Here is an 18585-nt window from a genome sequence, read left to right on the forward strand (position 1 = left end):
ATGGAAATAGTGAGCAGGAGAGGTTAAAATAAGAAGACTCAAGGCTTTAAGCCTCATCATACAAATGCACGGTCCTTTGCCACGCTGCTCAGTACCTATTCCTGATTTTTGTTGTCTATTTCACGATGGTATCTTTTATTTTTCATTTTCCTGACTGATCTGTAATGTTTATGAAGGGCTTTACGTGTATTAGCATCAGCTTGTACTGTATGATTTGTGAAACGAAAACCAGAGGAAAACCACCGGGGAGATTTGTTTTTTATTCCAAGTCACTATTCAAAACTGAAAACTTAACTGAAAGCCTTATGCAGGCGATATCAGTTGAATTGATGATTTGCACTACCAGAGCTTACAACTCTGTTTCTCCCGTTGTTTTCCATAAGAAAAAAACCCATATACTGTGTCTATACACAGATGCTTCTGAAATGGCTAAATCACACAGGTATTTTCACTTGTAGTGCATTAAGCTATTTTGTTACATTTGATCTACAAATCTCATTCAGTATTTGGAGGTAAAATGCAACTAGATCCCGATGCAAATGGTATTTTATCTCATGCCATGTCAGAATCATCCAACTCTGATTGGATTAACCATTCATCTAGCTGTTCTGATGTGCTGCACTTTATACTGTAGATATGTAGATATTCCAAAAGCACAGTGGGGATCTTCATAAAACATCAGTGTGTGTGTTGCTGTAACAGTCATGGTCATTCAGTGGATAACACTATATTTTTTTGTAATCGAATTGGAGCTTTTTTAAATTCAAGGATATTTTTATGAGTGTGCTCCTCACTTGATAGGCTATCCATAGAAGTAATAAAGCTCCTACTTAATGACCATGGTCTGAATAAACCACACTATACCTGTCTGAAACCGCTGATGGACATATTTACCACTATCAGCAAAGCAGGGACCATGATTTCTACAGACCTCAAGAAGGTGGTGGTTTGAATGTCCATGTCATCCATTCTCTTGATGCAGCAGTGGCTGTTGAGTTTGTTTTCACGCAAGTCTTCCCATTAGCCCTAGATACAAACTGGGTGTCATGTTTTGTGTGTTTGTGCAATTGGAATATACCTATGATGGGACACTAATGCGTATGGTTGAGATTTCTAAAATGAAAAAGAAAAAAAGAACTCATGGCCAACTGTCAATCAAGAGGGTGAATACAGTTTCAATGCTATAAAGGCATTTTGATTATATGATAATTATTTTCCTTTTTTTTAAGATTTTTTTTTGATCACCCAATATGACTGCTTATTCTCAAGCAGTGATGTGACAACTAATGGAAAAGTATTTTAGTATTTTGTTACCTGTTTCTTTTTTCAGAGATTGTGAGAGATGCAGAACTATTTTAAATACAGTAATTTTTTAAAAACCTTATAATCCATGAGAGGTTTTTGAAATGTGCATGTTGTGTGAGTGGGTGGGGAAGGGCTTTACAACGAGCATGAAACTAGATTTACACTGAGCACAAAGACCCTGTGATGACATTTAGAAACTGTCAAATTGAAATCGATGATAACGTACAAATTATTGGTGGAAGTTAAGACAGGGTATTTAAAAATGGTAAGGTTAAAACTTTCTCTTTTTTTCCTTTTTTTAGCCATGTTATAATTTTTTTAGTATTGATAGCCTATATTTCGTTAAGTATAAAAGGATTTAAAAATCTGATCACTGATCATTATTGCTAGCGATATTTTATTGTAATTGTGCGCATCTCTATCTACCCATTTCTTTGTACACTTAACAAATAGCTCAGCTTGAATATCTTAATATACAATATATATTTAGAAATGTATCCCAAACTAGAAACTGTCACTTCTTAAAATAATAAAATCATTACAGCCGAGGTCATAATGTGTAAACTGTAGGCAGTGGTATATCTATAAACTGTAATTTGCTATATTTTTTGTTAGTATTGCTATTTTATGTTATTTTTATTTGTAGTTTTTTTCTTTATTTATTTAGATGATAGATTTACAGGTCTAGATCAATGTTAAATCGAGTAAGAATCCTGGCTGGTACACTTGTTATAAGAAATTACTTGCAAAATTAACTTCTATTTAACTCATTTAACATACATTCCCTATTCTTTTAAAAACAAGAGTTTAAATTTGCCTTTACTAAATGCTAAATGTACCAACGAATGCGAGTAGTAACTTGTAAATGGATGGATGATCCAGAAGCAGATTAAAGTGTGACTATAGGCAGATGGTATGAAGGGACCTTATCTTACTTACTAGTAACAGATATGCCAATGGCCATGAAACTAGTCTATGTGCTCTATCGTATATTGTTAAATTAAATGACAATGACATGTTTATGTTTATATTGTATAGGACAAATTTACTGCACGTAAGGTTTTGTTTACCTCTAACATTGAACAAAATGTAAATTTATGTAAAAATCTAGAACGTTTAAGGTCCGAGCTATGTCTCTGCTGTCAAGTGTGATGAGTAATTATATTTATAATTTCCCAAAGATCACATTTTGAAGGCAGTAGAAAACCAGGTGAAAATACGACTGTCATGTTTCCATATTCTGCCATTTAAAAAAAGCCCAAAACCATAAGATCAATACAGTCTTTGACAAGACCCCAAATGTTGAAATTCTGTATATTTTCCATTGAAATCCTTCATACATATTGGACTTTTTGGAGCTCAGTTCTTATGACTGCAATATGTGATTGAAAAAAAAAAAACAGTGTCACTGCAGTCTTTTCTTGGTTAATGTCACCTTTTTTGTTGTGTTTTTGTATTGCTTTACCTTGTGCATAACCATTTAACATTTTTAACATTTTAACTAGTGCTTATGTTGTCAGAGTGTTTGTCATTACCATTGTAACAACGTAACCGTAATGAGCTCTATCTTTAATGGCAACAGATGTAATGCAGTAATTCCTTTGCAAGAGTGAAAATATGGCAGATAACAAATGGCTTTATATGAAGACTTGTGACTAATATTGTTGATCAAATGCATTTGTAAAAGGACTGGTGAGGTTTTAGCCACTTGCTGTAGTTGCAATGCAGTATCAGAATGAACAAAATGTATCTAAATAGCATAGTTTAGATGTTATTCGCTAAGTGATGTTTTGAATTGATGTATTAGAATAAGTGTTTTATTTTCCAAATTGTTAATCAAAACTTAGTGTTAGAGATATTTGTGTGTGTGTGTGTTTACCTAACTGTATATTGTGCTATTTAGCAATAAACAAACAAAGAAAACAAAAAAGAAAAAAAGAAAAAAAAAGAAAAAAATCCCTAAAACAACCCTTAAACAAATAAGGCATAGAATGAATTCCGAAATGTTAAGAAGAAAACCCCACAGGAAGTGAACATTGATGCCAGTGTTAAATGGTTAATCTGAAAAAATAGAAGCCTACATTAGGTTTTTTTTTTATATGCATAACAATGTGTATTAACAGAAGCTCAGCAGATGCTTTCAAGGTGACCGACAGTTCAACACAGTACACAAATCACATTACAGAGAAATACCAGGACAAGCAGCTGACAATACACAATGCTTGCCAAGCTAGGCCTTAGTCACCAAGAAGAAACTCCTTACAACTGGAGGTATAATAAAACTCTGCTTACTAATTACTTTAACTCTTAGCCAGGATGCTTGGTATGACGACAACTAATTATGTTTCTTGTTTGTTAAGCGTTTAATTTCTTTCCACAAGAATGGGTTTTTTAATTCTTTGATGAGCAAAATGTGCAGTGCTGCACAGTGACAGTATATTAACTACCCCAAAATCTAGTGCTGTGTCTTCAGGCCCACTATTATCCATAAAAACGATTGCACCATTATATTATAGAGAACACATGCACTGCCAGCACATACAGTAATGTGAAACATTTTGGCTTGGATAAGCAACAAACATGCAGCCACACCGAAGAGGGCTATAACGGTATAGCATAAGATAAGTGAAACAAAAGCAGTGCTACGATAGTCGAGTATATGTATATATATATATATATATATATATATACACACACACATATATAAGGCAATGACAAATGGAGAACGTGACAAGCTTCTTTGCTGAACTATGCTGACACGAGGAGCAGCTGTCACTGCAGCCTCACATTATTGACCTCTATATTACTACTGCGCTAGATTACAATAGTGTTTTATGAATGAGCATTTCTTAATAAACACACTTAGGAAAATGTAAATGTCTTAAATGTTTGGTAAAAATGGTTTCAGACAGAACATGAGAGGTGGACAGCTGCTAAAGATGGGTTTGAAGAATTTAACCCATACCACCTGTTCTTGGATTACAGAGAACATTTCAGAAATTCATTGCACGCCAATTCAGAGGCTAGATTAAATAAAATGAGTCTAGAGTTTGACATCACAACTCAATCAATTCCTGATATTTTTTTGGGTTACCCTACTTGGTTGCTTTTGGAAGAGTGGCATATTTAAGAGTAAATGAACAATAAACAGCATTATTTAATTGCATGATTAATTTTGGTAATTTTATGATGACGAGAAGAGAAAATATATTTGACTTAATTAAGTGTGTAAGCCTAAAAAAATCATGGCGAGAGTTGGGATTAAAGTTGAATACTGGAAAAACTGTCTGTTTTTAGTTGGAATTCAGGTTCTAAAATGAATGGGCGCTTTGGGCAAAAATGACACCAAAAATGACAAAGTGTCCCCCAAATTCTATAAAAGGGGGCAAGAAATGCCCCTACACAATTAAGCTTGATCTATTGAAATTAATAAAATGTGTCGATTTCGGCATTACATTTACAGTGGATTTGCTCATGTTGCGTCAGATATTTTTTATGCACGGTGTGCAGCGTTGAGCATTATAACCAATTACACCGTTTTTTTGTGTGTGTAGATGAGCAGCATTAAAAGCCTGTGTAATAAAACATAAATGCCATGTCAGATGCAGCTTCTGTTCCACCTTTGCTGTCCTCGTCATATTTGACCTTCATAATACTAAATGAGGTGGGATTATGTGGTTGCAAAAATTGTGATATGAAATGGTACTGCATGTACTAAAAACATTAAACCATTCTAGTTTAAAAAAAAAGGAGAGAGAGAGAGAGAGAGTGAGACAAGGTCCTTTGTCAGTTATATAATAGCAATGGCCTAGACAGCGTCAGAGTGGAATTTACGCAAACTCTATTTCTTGCTATGCAGAGCTATGGAGGGGGATGGGAAAGCAGTGTTGCAGTGTAATAAAATGCAGTGAGGTCAGCCTGTGTGTTAAAGTGGGGGTGGGGTTCAGGGTATAAAACCCCATAGGGATACTAAAAGTAAGACTGGGGTTAAAGGAGAAGAGGTGGGGGAAACTGGATCGGGCACACAAGCTGGCTTTATCTTTCTCTCAGTACACAAACCAAACACATGCTATTGTATTCCAAGAGACAGAATATAGAAAAGCAGGGTGATGGATATGGTGTTACATAGATGCATTATGCAACACGTCCCCTGTGAATGGTTATAAACGCACACAAACAAACATATATGCACCTGCACACAGAGACATACACCGCATATATATATATATATATATATATATATATATATAATTTCTTTGTAATATTCATACATAATTATACATCATATTTTTTAATACTTATTCATATGTATATATATATATATATATATATATATATATATATATATGTGTGTGTGTGTGTTTGTGCGTCAGGTTGGATAAATTATATTTACAGCAACATATCCACAATAAATAGTGTTAGCTAGCGCATGATCATATGCCACACACAGAGCGCTGAAACCTCTGTATGTACACCTGTCCATCTGACAGATGGGAATGGGGGAGGGGTGGAGAGAGAGTGAGAAATAGGCCTACGGTAGGAGAGAAAATGGGTCAGAGGAAGAAGCAGAAAAAAGGATACAGAAACAAGTCGCACATGTGTAATAAAAATAGAAAGGAAAATAATCAAGCAGACAGAATTTAAGAACAGTGCCACAAAGTTAATTAGAAGTTAGTTTAAGCTCATACAAGACAACACAATCTTGATCAGATAAATCACAATGAATCATATTACATAATTTTTGTAAATGACAACAATGTCAGAGTGCTAAAACATCAGTGCGAATGTGTCTGTGTAACTGTGTGTACCTCATGAAAGTGCGTATCAATACAATGAATGTTATTTCTCGTGCCATTTATACGCCTAAAAGAGTTTTTGCGTGTATATGATACGCAGTTTGCGCGTGCATATGATACGCACTTTATGGCGTGTAATACACACGCACCCCCCTCCCCCCTTCCCCTAATCCTACCCAAGGGGATTTCAGTCCGTAGCATATACACGCAAAAAACATTTTTGGCGTATAAATGGCACGAGAAATAACATTAGTGGTATAGATACGCACTGTCATAAGACTGTGTTGGTACCTCAGTCTTGCCTCTAGAAATCTAGATGTTCCTTAGAACTAAATTCTGCAAAAATAATCTTCCTATGGTATAGACAATCACGTTTCAAATATTTTTTTCTGAAAGCTCTGAATAGTCTTTAGGGAGAGCCGATGTTAATGACTCATAAACAACTCAAATGGATTTGTTGGTCAGAGCAGGGCAGATGTTTGTGTCTAAATGTGTATGTGTGTCTACTATGTGTAAGAAAATGAAAGACTGAGAGCAACAGAGCACATGGTGTGGACAGAGTGTAAATTAGGACCAACGCCATTAATAGGAGGAAAAGGAAGGTGTTTTTTTAGAAAAAGGACAGTGTGACCTACACACTCACAAAATTACCTGCTAAGAGAACTGCTTTTCTGGCAGGACATTTTGCTTGGTCTAAACTTATTATGAACTTAGCCTTAGTTAAATTAGGACATTTAACCTGCCTTAAAACCCGTGATCTCATGAGAATACATGTGTATTTTTACGTTAAGTGTAGTTCTACCACACGTACATTTACTTACGTTTGATAGGCTACACTCAGAAACGTATAGTAATAGCCTACTAACGTATTTACAGCACTAAAACGTAAAATATTTACGTATTGACAGCGCAAAAATGTAAATTATTTACGTATGGACTCTACCAACGTACAAATTTGTACCTATTATTTATGCATATTAAAATTGTGGCATTAATATTTTGACTCTATTGCATTCAATTGTTTTATTACGTTTTCAGTCACATTTTACCATGCAGTTTACTCATTTAAAGGGGCATTCGGCAACTATTTAAACTTAATAAAACCGTTTAGAAATCATTTGGATGGTTTAATAACCTGTTCTGCTGAGAATGGTGACTTTCCCCACTCCCCCCAGCGTTCCTAGGCGGAAAACCAACCTTGCAACATGGGGACTAACGTCCCGGTAAGTCGGAAATAGGAAGTCATGTGAGAAGCGAGAACGAGCGAGAAACACAAACTGCTTTACGGCAATTCGACATAAACACACACGCAGCCCTCAATGTGTGTGATGTAGGCCTATTACCCACCTCGGTAGACATAGCTCCACACGATAAAGTTGCCCCGCTCCGATAATAACAAATGCACATGAGCAGCGGTAGAAAGGGGGAGGAGGGTGCTGCAAGTGAGTTTTTTTATGACGTTGTTGTGAAATATATACGCCTCACAGCTGTAGGGGGAGCTCGTTGAGAAAACATGTGACAACAAAAGTGACAATCAGCGAAGAAATAGCTAGAGTTGCCGAATGTCCCTTTAAGAAATACTAACATTTCACTCTGTTCGTGCCTTCTGCTGCAAACTCGTTTCGGATGATTAATAATTAGCCTTCATGGTGTTAAATAAGACTGCACTTTAAAATCTTAAAAATACCTTATCGTTTAACCATTTTTTATGCGTTTTCTCCTATAGAACCATAATACACCAAAACACAACATAAAATCACAAAAGACATACATTTTATTAGCTTGATGTAATCCAAATCTTTAGAATCCATACGATTGCAAGAAACAGATCCAAATTCAGCCCTTTATCCAGCGATCTTCAACTCCATCCTCAGCAGCGACCGTAAACGTCAAATCCCGCGCTCATGATGAATTCAAATTCAAAAATTGCGCCCTCAAGAAGCTTAAGGATGGCAGGCTCTCGCCATATCTATGGGCATTTGATATCCCTGCCGTAAAACATGTCGTTTTAATACAAGACCAAACGACAGGTGCAGCTGATAATCAAACTCTATGAAAACCCATGGAAACTAAGTGAAACACAGGAAACTAAACAAAACCCACACAACCAGACATGAAACACAGATGATCCCTTACATCAGTGAGTCTGTTTTTAGAAAAAAGTGAATCATAGTAATATAGAGAATTTAATGATATTAACGATAATACTAAATTGTATTAAAAGTCAAAATTAACATCTTTATGGTTTGGTTGCAATGTACTTACAGTCTTATACAGATGGGGGGCCATAAGACAAAAACTGCTCTAGAATGTCAGGACAGCCCTAGCTTTACATTTATGTGTGTGCGTGTGTCTGGTCATCTCAACTGTCACCTTGTAGTAAAATTCTTTAACTTCCTTTCTGGGCAATATATCATGTACAGTTTAAGTATGGCATTATTTCAATGTGGATTAAAGCTGCCCTGAGAATGGAAGTTGAAGCACTTGATTTGTTTCCATTATTTTGGCTATCCCTTGCAGTTTCCTTTAAATGATTCCATTTCCTCTACAGATGATTTATTTTCCATTTTCTAGTGCAATTTTTTTAATTTGGTGAGCATGACTTTACTTAAAGTTTTTGCATATTAATTTTTACATTTCAAATAATAAACTAGCCTTATACTTAAATACATAAAATTTAATTTGAGTGCCGTTTCTGGGTAGAAAGACATGCTTGGTGGAAACTCCCACGTTCACTAAGCATAATTTCCTTCTCAGAGACATCAAAGATCTGAGTTGGCAATAAAAGTTAAAAAAAAAAGAAAGAAAGAACAAAGCGAATTCAAAATGGTTGATGGTAAGATATAGAGGTCTAGTGTGAAGTCAGAATAACAACACGCTAAAAAAAATCAGACAAAGTAGGAAACAGGCGGAACAGAAAGTCAGTGTTGGTTTAGCGCGACAACCATGAGCAGCAACTTTCTTAGTGCTCTTCTCATACTTGTCTTCCTGGAATCAGGTAAGTGAATATTGTGTTAGTTTGAGAAGATGATGCCAAATTTATTTATACATTTGCCTGGTTAAAGTCACACTAAGATAACACACTAATGCTAACACAAGCATAGGTCAACACCGTCACAGCACTTTCACTGACAGACACTCGTATTATACCTATATCTTATCAACTGTACTATACCTTTCAATGAATGGGTTGCTTTTGAAGCATATTTCATTTTCATTCTGTGATTTACTTTTCGAATTCACTTTTTAGAATTTACATTATTGATTTATTACACCTGATTTGATTTTGGATTTTTTTATTATTATTATGAAAGGTTAATAAACATAATAGAGCGAGTTCTTTTTTTTTTTTTTTTTTTTGCAACAACAATATATATATATATTGCAGTACGCCTATATAAACCACTTCTGTGACTAAACTTAAAACCTCCATTTTGGCTTCATTTGAAAAAGCCAATGCATTATTCTTATTAGTAAATAAGTTTGCAATAGTAAAGATTTACTGGATAGGCAGATTAACTAAATAATCCATAAACAATGAATTGTAAACAATTATTTTTTAGTCAGTAACAACTACATCTGCCACGATCAAAACTTTTGTGCTGACGATACAATTAATAATGATTAAAGATTTAATTGTTTTGTTACTACAGTGTAAGTCTAATGTTTTGTTTTAACTTGGATTCGTATATAATAAAAAATAATAATAATAAAGGCCCATATGATTTAGCCTACTTGTAATGTTGTGAAATTTAATAATATCTATATAAGTACTTATGTAATTATTTATAATATAATATAATGCAGTCTGATTAAACACACAAGCCTTCATTTCATATGAAGGAAGATCTTTGACTACTTTATAATAGCTTACCTCTACCACATTTGATGGCATTTCTTTAAGCGCTTAAATTTGCTTTATTTGGATGGCGAAATGTAATTGAAATTTAAACTGCACAATAACTGCAGTTATCTCAAATAATTGTGATTCATCATAGGATTAATTAATAATCGTGACAGGCTTAGTAACAACACTAAACTAAATTTTTCTGAATGTAAGCAATAGCCTTTTTAAGCATTCATCATTTAATATTTTTAGGGTTGTGTCTCAGTGATCCTTATAATCTCTGCATCTTTTTCATTGGTGTTCTTTAACAGGCAAATCAAACAGTGATGTTTCTATCAGTCACAGTCGTGATGGACATGGTCAGAACATTACCTGTGTCCTCTCAGGGGGCGAAAATATGACACAAATCAACTGGGAGATGCTAAGAGGTCCGAATCGCACCAAACTGGGCACGTATCATCCATATTTTGGAACTTACATAAATGATGAATATAAGACTAAAGTGAAGATACAGAAAAAAACCACGTCGTCTCCACGTCAATCATCATCCCTTCTCATTAAAGTAGCATCAAATGAGAGTGTGAGCATCTGTTGTGCGTTCATAACATTTCCTTCTGGTAAACTGGAGCAGTGTACTGATATCAGTAAGAAAGATGTCAGTATCAACGCGTCTATGATAAAAGGTAATGCTTGCACATGTAGTCCTACACATACTCTGCCATAAATTTGAGACTCTTGATTTTATTATGTTATTTTCATCATAGATTTTACTTACATGGAGGAAAAAACAAAGCTGGGATTATTTGGACGTTTGGGTGCAATTATCATTGGAACGATTCTTACCCTTTTTATCCTGACCGTCCTATTCTACTTATGCAGAAACAACAACTGCAGAAGGTATAGAGATCACATCTTACAGATGTTTACACAAAAACAACAAAGACTAATATTTATAAAAAATATACATTAAAGATCAAAACAGCAAAAAGCTGCATATAAAAAAAAGTTAAAAAAAAAAAACATTTGCAAAATCTGAGAGTAATTTCATGGGAAATTTGACCTTGCAGGATGAAGTCTTTTGAAATACGAACATACCAGACAGATTCACCGTCTGAGGTAAGAATTTAAAGCTATAAACAAAACAATGAATAAATAATTAGAGATAAAGTTTCTGTCGTTGAGAAGATGAGTGAGGTTAATAATTTACTGCTCTTCTAAATAGTAATTCTAAACATGCAAACATTTAGAGGCTCATGCAGTAGCTTTCTAGAATTATACATGCTAAATGTGACTATTCACAAAAAGCATATCAACAGCAGTCACAGTTGAAATGCTCAGAGCAATCTAAAATGTGCAGTGCAAAAGTGTAAAAAGTGGAGTGTACTGTTTTTAACTGTGCCATTTTTCAACCTGGAACACACTTTATCACAGTAAGTGATTACAGTACATTAAAGGTATCAGTTTCCTGTTATTGTCTAAAGAACGTGCATGGTTGCGGTTAAAGTTTGAGTGCTCCTCTGCACGACCAATTCTCACGACCCTTGTTTGCAGCAAGATCGATATATTCTTCAGTACATATTGTTTGACCATATTTTTATAGCAATAATAAAACCATCCTAAAATGTAAATCTCTTACTTTAGACAAATGCAGAAGAATCAGATGATGCACCAACTTCTCAAAGTTCTCCTAATGGCTTTGACCCCTCAAAACTTTATGCCAAGATCAAAAAAGACCTTTTCTATGGCCGGCTGTGGAAGTCTTACCAAGGCCAACCCAAAGCATGGACACAAGGTACAATGACTGATCAAGGACATGTTTATCACCTGTTAGGACAGAGTCCCTTACCAAAGAGAAATGTAGAGGGCAGCCCCTTGAGGCCAGATACAACTGAATGATTATTTCAGCAGTTCATATTATCCAGTCTTTCCAGAGCAATTCAGAGGAACCTAATCATACTTGTATAAAGTAAAATAGTATAAAGCTAATTCTAATGTATTGCACAAATAAAAATTATTAAATGAATAATTTTTTTTGTTTTCAGATTGAGAAACATGCATGTTTTTTATCACTGAATCATCTCATTAATCTTTTACTGTTACAATCTAACATACATTATCGCAACTTAAGTCTTTGCCATAAGTCCAAGTATCATATAACATTCATAATGCCTAAGTATCTTATTGTTCATTAAGTCATGCTAAAAGTGTATTTTACTTACATCAAAGGATCATTTTACTATTTAATACCTTTTAATACATTGAAATATATTAAATGACTTGTTAAATAAAGAATCTCCCCTCCCCCTACAAATCTATTGTTTTCTTTCTATAAATGCTTTTCTATAAAAGTCTAACTTTTATGATAAGTGATAGACTATATTGCATAGGACAAGGAAATGTTATGAACTTCCGTTATCTAGATCTTGTGCTGGTTTTATACTTCCTGCCCGTGGTTGCAAGTTTCCATAACAGTACATCCTCTGAGCATAAACTCTTTTTTCGACATGCTTTATCTTCATTGAGGCCACAAAACTGCAATGTCGCCTTGTTCCCGCTGGGTGGGGCTGCGATACTGTTTTTGAAAAGGAAATGGCTTCAGGTTGTTTATTTTAAAGAGGCTAATTATTATTTAATTACTTTTTTTAATTTACTCGAAACGTCTCAAAGAAGATCTATGTGCCCACTGTATCGAATGTTGGATAATTATTGACATAGGCCTACAATAAAAGATGCCAAAAAAAAAAAAGAGGTTCAGTCTTTGTAAAGGTTGGACATTTTAAACACAAAGGCCTGGTTTCACAGACAATGCTTAGATTAAGCCAGGATCAGGCCTGAGTTAAATTAGTAATTTAAGTAGCTTTTATAAACGTATACCCCAAAAAACAAAAACAATTACTGTGGTGCATCTTGAGACAAAACAATGACACTGACATATTGTAAGATGTCAGTGCAAGTTGCTTTCAGTTAAAACAGCTCAAACATGTTGCTATTTTAGTCTGGAACTAGGCTTAAGCCTTGTCTATGAAACCGGCAACCAAAGTTTAACAAGCCTGCAAGAGTAAAGTCCATGTTCGTCCGGGGTGGAACTTGTCGTCCTTATTGTCTTCTGGAACACATCGTCAAAAGCACACGACTGTCGATTCGTCACGCGGTAAGTCCTGCAGACTGAGACTCGTTTCCCATCAAACACTACATTACTGAAGAAATCTTCTACACGGTTTTTGGTGTATCAATTGTAAACTTAGATCAGTAATGCTTTGCTAAGTCTATGTTTTTGAAAGTAGGGTGTAGTTGCATTTTTATCAGTGCTCTAATAATAAGTGGTTAGTGATCACATGATCATAGCAAGTTCACTAGTAGACCGTAATCCAGAATGATATTAGGTTTTTGCTTAATTATAATGACTGTTATCCACACTTAGCAGTGATGGTGTTTGAATCATAAGTTGCTCAATACACTTAGATGCAGATTGCATCTAGGCTAGCTACTTTAAATTGCATATTTAATAATTGCAATCAATTTAAATAAGGTATTTCAGACTTTTATTGTTGTTTTAATCTGTTTTTATTTGTTTCTGAGACTAGACTAGACATACATAAAATACTGTGTTTTACACAGTCCACGGTTAATCCCTGTGCAGAAGTAACGATGACTTCACACTGTGTGGGTGAAAGTGATGGACTGATCTTCTGTCTGGCCAGACCAGAAGATTACGATGACGTCATGGCCATATCACAAGACATATATGATGGCAATGACTACCTGCCACATCGCTATCACTCCTGGATGAGTGAGCCAGGAAGAGTGGTTATTATAGCACGGAGAGATAGGAAGCTGGTAAGCGATACACAAGTAAAAAGGTTTGACAGACCTCATGTGTTTTCTGATATCACATAGCTTTAACCTCAGCCAGAAGGCATGCTAAAATATTAAATAGCCCATCCTTGTTAAATTGTAGAATATTTGTCATCAGACCCAAGACACACTGTATTATAGTGTATACAATATAAGCTTATTGTGTATTATATTATAAAACTAGGATGATACAAAAATACTTTTGTAATGATAATATCAAACAATTACAATTGTGTAGTTGGCCTTATTTACTGCCCTAGACAATAGTATATGAAGAGCAAAGCTGTCCAGTGGTATAAATGTCATATCCAGAGTACAAGTATATGGGTCATGAGTCAATCAATATGTGCACAGCAGAGAACACAGGCATTGATGTGGTTAATTTCAGCCACAGGTTAGTATGCTGTCTTTCTTGAGAACTGCAAGGATTATATTAATCAGTAAACACATCAGAGCATATTTTAACCATTAGCATTTTTCCTATCGTAGCGGTTAGTGATTTAAAAAAAAAAAACACCGATGTTGAATGTTAATACAATCCTTGCAGTTCTCAAGAAAGACAGCATACTAACCTGTGTCTGAAATTAACCACATCAATGCCTGTGTTCTCTGCTGTGCACATATTGATTGACTCATGACCCATATACTTGTACTCTGGATATGACATTTATACCACTGGACAGCTTCGCTCTTCATATACTATTGTCTAGGGCAGTAAAATAAGGCCAACTACACAATTGTAATTGTTTGATATTATCATTACAAAAGTATTATGTTGTGCCATTATACAACACCAGTGAACCTCTGCTGGTGGTATGCATGTTGATGAGCACTTTTGCAGATTGGCTTTTGTAATTATATTACAGTTTTTCTCAATCGATTTGACACATTTCTCCAAACTCAGGTCACTGCTCTCAAAACACTTAACAGGCAACTAAACACACTCTTAACTTAGCCAAACAGTTCCACTTTAATAAAGTGCTGCATTTTTCTGGTAAATGCCATCATCAAAACTACAAGAGTGTTCTCTATTGATTTTATAAAATATTCAGCTGTAGTTTAATATTCAGACACAGTTTTCATTTGTTTAGCCTATTATATCTATAATTATTACAATGTGCCTTTAGGTGGCGCTGGAGTCAGGCCTGGTGGTTGATGGAGGTGAAACTGTGATAGTTGAGGGATTAAGAGTGTGTCCGAATGAAAGGGGCTGTGGTCTGGCTGGAGTGATCCAGACATTTGTTGATGGCTACATAAAGAAGGTCTACCCCAATGTGAAGACCAAACGCCTCACCAGAGGAGATGACCCAGGGCCCGAAAAACTGCGCAAGTTCACACTGCTGGCCAGAAGGGTGAGTTAAATTGATATAACTTGAAAAGTGAAAAATATTTCACGTCAGGTCACCTTTATTTAATATATTAGAGCTTTATACAAAACAGATTTGTTTCAAAGCAGCTTTACAGTAATAAACAGAAAAATGATTCAGTGCCCTAAAAAGAATTATAGTGTCATTACTCAGCTGAAATCAGTTCAGTATTCATTCAGTTTGGTTCAATAACTGTAAAGTTCATATGGAATGAGTTCAATTCAGCTATAAAGCAGCTCTGCAGAAAACAGTGATGTCATCAGCTCAGTTCTTGATGACATCACTGTTTTCTGCATATCTGCTTTATAGCTGAATTCATGTTATGTAAACTTTATTTAAGGCTTTATGAGCAAACATTTATTAACGATGAACAATAGTATATTTATAAATGAACACAACACTACCCTTTTGCTTACATTGTTAGGTCATGATATCTAATGCATTAACTAATGCTAACAAATTTACCCTTTTTGCAAAGTGTTACCAAAATTCAATAAGGGAAAAACATGTTGCAGCAAACCTTATCAATCATACTTTCCTTTGAATATGTTCTAAATCAGTTTAGACTTAAATATTCATTGCTTGATAATCAAAATAGTCTAATCTGCATTTCTTATACCTTTTTATATTGTTATTTTTGATATTGTTGTTCTTAGTGAATTATGCTTCACTAAAGGTCTTCTTTCTTCTTGACTTTCTCTCACCACCTTTTGATCCTTGCCAGAGCAACATTTATCACTGTTTTCTCTTTCTGTCTTTTAAAACAGGCTGTTCTCTCTCTGTTGGGGAATTCTGAGGGTTTTGATAGCTTTGTCTCAGGTCTGAAGGAAAAACTGCTTATGTCAGATGGGTCCAACAGCAGCCGTCCTTTAGTGTCAGTAAAGGACTTGGATGCTCTTAAGGCCCTTCTCTTGGATTCAGACCTGTCTCCCAGACTTCAGCTTCCAGGGAATGCTATCATCCAGGACTGGCAGCCCTTGAAACTCATGGAGAGTAACCTCCACATCTTGGCAAGGCGAAACTTGACATGGTTTGTAGATGGTTCTGGTGGGAAACCTCACTTCATGAGCCTCCACACACATCCCTATCCTATTCCATTTAACAGAGGGTCTCTTCGTTTTAATATCGACCTGTACGGGACAGACACTTCTTTAGCAAAGAAGGCATTAACAGCTCACCTGGACAGTGTGATAAGTGAGATTCAAGGAGTAGTTGTGGTTCATATTTATATGCATCAGACTCTATGGGACGATTTAAAGCAGTTTTGTGATGGCCATGACAGAGTGAAGCAGCTCCGGGATTTCTGGGTGCAGCTGTTATTGGAAAGAGAGTTCTATTGATATCTAAAGAGGATAAAGAAAAGAAAAAGTTGCCTGAGATAAAGAAAAAAAAAAGGTGATTGATTTTGTATTGGCCATAATGGAGTTGTCAGCTTCATTTAAACAAAGTGTTTGTTCAGCATGAATCAGTTAATCAAGTTATTGTATAACAATATTGTAGCACTTTTTGTCATTTGTGCCTGAGTGAAACAAGGCAAACAAACTCAGTAAACTCATTACAGTAACAGGTGACGTCAGAAACATGAGGGATGTAATTGTTCCTCCATGCCTCATGAGTACAGGATGATTTAAGAATTGAATGTTTAAACTGAAAAGTACTTCAAACTGATTGTTTGAAGCATCTAGTGTCTAATTTAATGAATTAAAAGAATGGCTTTGTGACATTTATAATATAATACACTACCATTGGTAATTTTTTTAATGTTCTTGAAATTGAAATCTCATATAAAATAAAAACAGCAATATTGTGAAATGTTATTACAATTTAATATATATATATCAGACATTCAACCATATATTGTTGTATCTAACACTATTATAAAAATAAAATTTTAAAAAACTGTATAAACAATAACTTTAAAATGAATCTTTAAACATTTATTTTTTTAAATAAAAACAACAAAGTTGAAAGTGTCTCTCACTGTATGTACGATACATTACAGGTGTTAAGCAACTGATATTGGCAGTGACAAGAAAAAAGGATGATAACACTGTGGAAAATCAGCCTCTTTTTCCACTGGGTGTTTTGTAATTGCCTTTCATGATGGAAAAGCGGACGAGGAGTCCTTGGAGAAAATATGTGTTGTCTGAGAAACAGGCAACAGTGTATGTATGTTCTGAGAATCTATCAATCAGCAAATTATTCTTCTCCTCTCACCATCTCTGTTGTTCCCCCCTCTCTCTCTTTCTCCATTACATTCTTTCCTGTTGCTACTCTTTCCTTTGTAACACCCTCTCTTTACTTTACAACCATGATTTATGTCTTTCCGGCACACTAACCCCTTCCACCATTCTCACTATTCCACCTCTGTCCTTTCGTTTCTCCTCCTCCATTAGTTTCACTCTTGCTCTGCTGAAGCACTTGGCTTGTCGTTACACTCATTTAGTTCCAGTTCTGTCTCTCAAATAATGTCCATCTGTTCCTCGTACCAGACTTTATTACAGAGCGTCTCATGACAGAGCAGATCACTTTCTCCCTCCCTCTTTTCACAAGCACACATGAAAACAAGAAACCCATCCAGACACACAATTACAACCATCAACTTCATTAAATGGAGACATCTTGTGCACTCTCAAAATTTTACATTAGAGGTTTACACTATTTCATGCATGCTGTTATAAAAAGCTTATTTGACATTTCTTTAATCAGATTTCTAACTTTGTCACATTCATACTGACACATCCTTTCTGACATGCATTACATTTTAATATGGACCGTGTGAGACTGAATTATTAACATATGAGAAAGGCTCAGTCATAATTTCACAGCTGTGTCAATGATTAACTCATTAGCTAATTTTCAGTCACAAACTGGTTGGTACTCAGTGAAGAAAACATTTTAGTATTTAAGTGAAAAGAGCAGAAGATAGGAATGAAAACTGCACTAAATGAGTCACTTTATTGTCATGAGTTACTATTATGTTTTCTTTCTATGAGTTAAAGTACTTAAATTCAGATAGTCAGCATATCTAATGTGTCTAAATGATTCACTGTGATTTCAATCTATACAGCTAAACTCTTGGCTAACAGTTTTCAAAATGTTTTATTTGTACAAAATGTTTACTGTGATCTGTGAGAACGAATGTTAATGCTGTTCAGTATTTTTACAATTAATTTACATTAGCTACATTTGTTTTTTATTTTTTGTATGTATTTATGATATAATGTTTGATATTTTTTAAATATTATGTATATTTTATATTTTTTTAAATATTTTTTATTGTCTTCAAAACTCATTTTAGACTTATTTAAAATGATACCAAAACTTAAACTATTAGCAATAACCAGAAGTGTGTGATGACTTCTTTTAAGTTGATGCTCAGACTTCCAGCATTTTGGACCAGTTTTCCACAAAC

At 34.8% G+C, this 18585-nt stretch overlaps 2 protein-coding genes across 3 annotated transcripts; both read left to right on the forward strand.

Annotated features, from left to right (window-relative positions):
• The first annotated feature begins 8776 nt into the window (after nucleotides 1–8776).
• On the forward strand, nucleotides 8777–12259 carry LOC143737202 (uncharacterized). Its single transcript, XM_077228275.1, has 5 exons — nucleotides 8777–9099; nucleotides 10260–10631; nucleotides 10713–10845; nucleotides 11016–11064; nucleotides 11590–12259. Exons 1-5 carry the CDS (start codon nucleotides 9048–9050, stop codon nucleotides 11842–11844), a joined length of 861 nt encoding a protein of 286 aa, XP_077084390.1. The 5' UTR covers nucleotides 8777–9047; the 3' UTR covers nucleotides 11845–12259.
• A 636-nt stretch (nucleotides 12260–12895) lies between these two features.
• Nucleotides 12896–16925, forward strand: nat16l (N-acetyltransferase 16, like). Of its 2 annotated transcripts, none has more exons than XM_077228273.1 (4): nucleotides 12896–13099; nucleotides 13528–13785; nucleotides 14931–15155; nucleotides 15938–16925. In XM_077228273.1, exons 1-4 carry the CDS (start codon nucleotides 13016–13018, stop codon nucleotides 16508–16510), a joined length of 1140 nt encoding a protein of 379 aa, XP_077084388.1. In that variant the 5' UTR covers nucleotides 12896–13015; the 3' UTR covers nucleotides 16511–16925. The 2 variants fall into 2 exon arrangements, with proteins under 2 accessions (XP_077084388.1, XP_077084389.1); XM_077228274.1 differs by having other exon boundaries at nucleotides 12978–13099; nucleotides 13589–13785.
• The last annotated feature ends 1660 nt before the right edge of the window (nucleotides 16926–18585 follow it).

The sequence above is a fragment of the Siphateles boraxobius genome, unplaced genomic scaffold (assembly GCF_051911475.1).
Source record: "Siphateles boraxobius isolate OS27281-9 unplaced genomic scaffold, OSU_SipBor_1 130, whole genome shotgun sequence".
Lineage (NCBI taxonomy): Eukaryota > Metazoa > Chordata > Actinopteri > Cypriniformes > Leuciscidae > Siphateles > Siphateles boraxobius.

Excerpts from the sequence above, each read along its gene's own strand:
- nat16l (XM_077228273.1), top strand. The coding sequence starts at position 13,016 with ATGTTCGTCCGGGGTGGAACTTGTCGTCCTTATTGTCTTCTGGAACAC. Across the intron at positions 13,786-14,930 it reads CACGGAGAGATAGGAAGCTG|GTGGCGCTGGAGTCAGGCCT; the intron begins GTAAGCGATACA and ends ATGTGCCTTTAG. Across the intron at positions 15,156-15,937 it reads TCACACTGCTGGCCAGAAGG|GCTGTTCTCTCTCTGTTGGG; the intron begins GTGAGTTAAATT and ends CTTTTAAAACAG.
- LOC143737202 (XM_077228275.1), top strand. The coding sequence starts at position 9,048 with ATGAGCAGCAACTTTCTTAGTGCTCTTCTCATACTTGTCTTCCTGGAA. Across the intron at positions 9,100-10,259 it reads ACTTGTCTTCCTGGAATCAG|GCAAATCAAACAGTGATGTT; the intron begins GTAAGTGAATAT and ends GTTCTTTAACAG. Across the intron at positions 11,065-11,589 it reads AGACAGATTCACCGTCTGAG|ACAAATGCAGAAGAATCAGA; the intron begins GTAAGAATTTAA and ends CTCTTACTTTAG.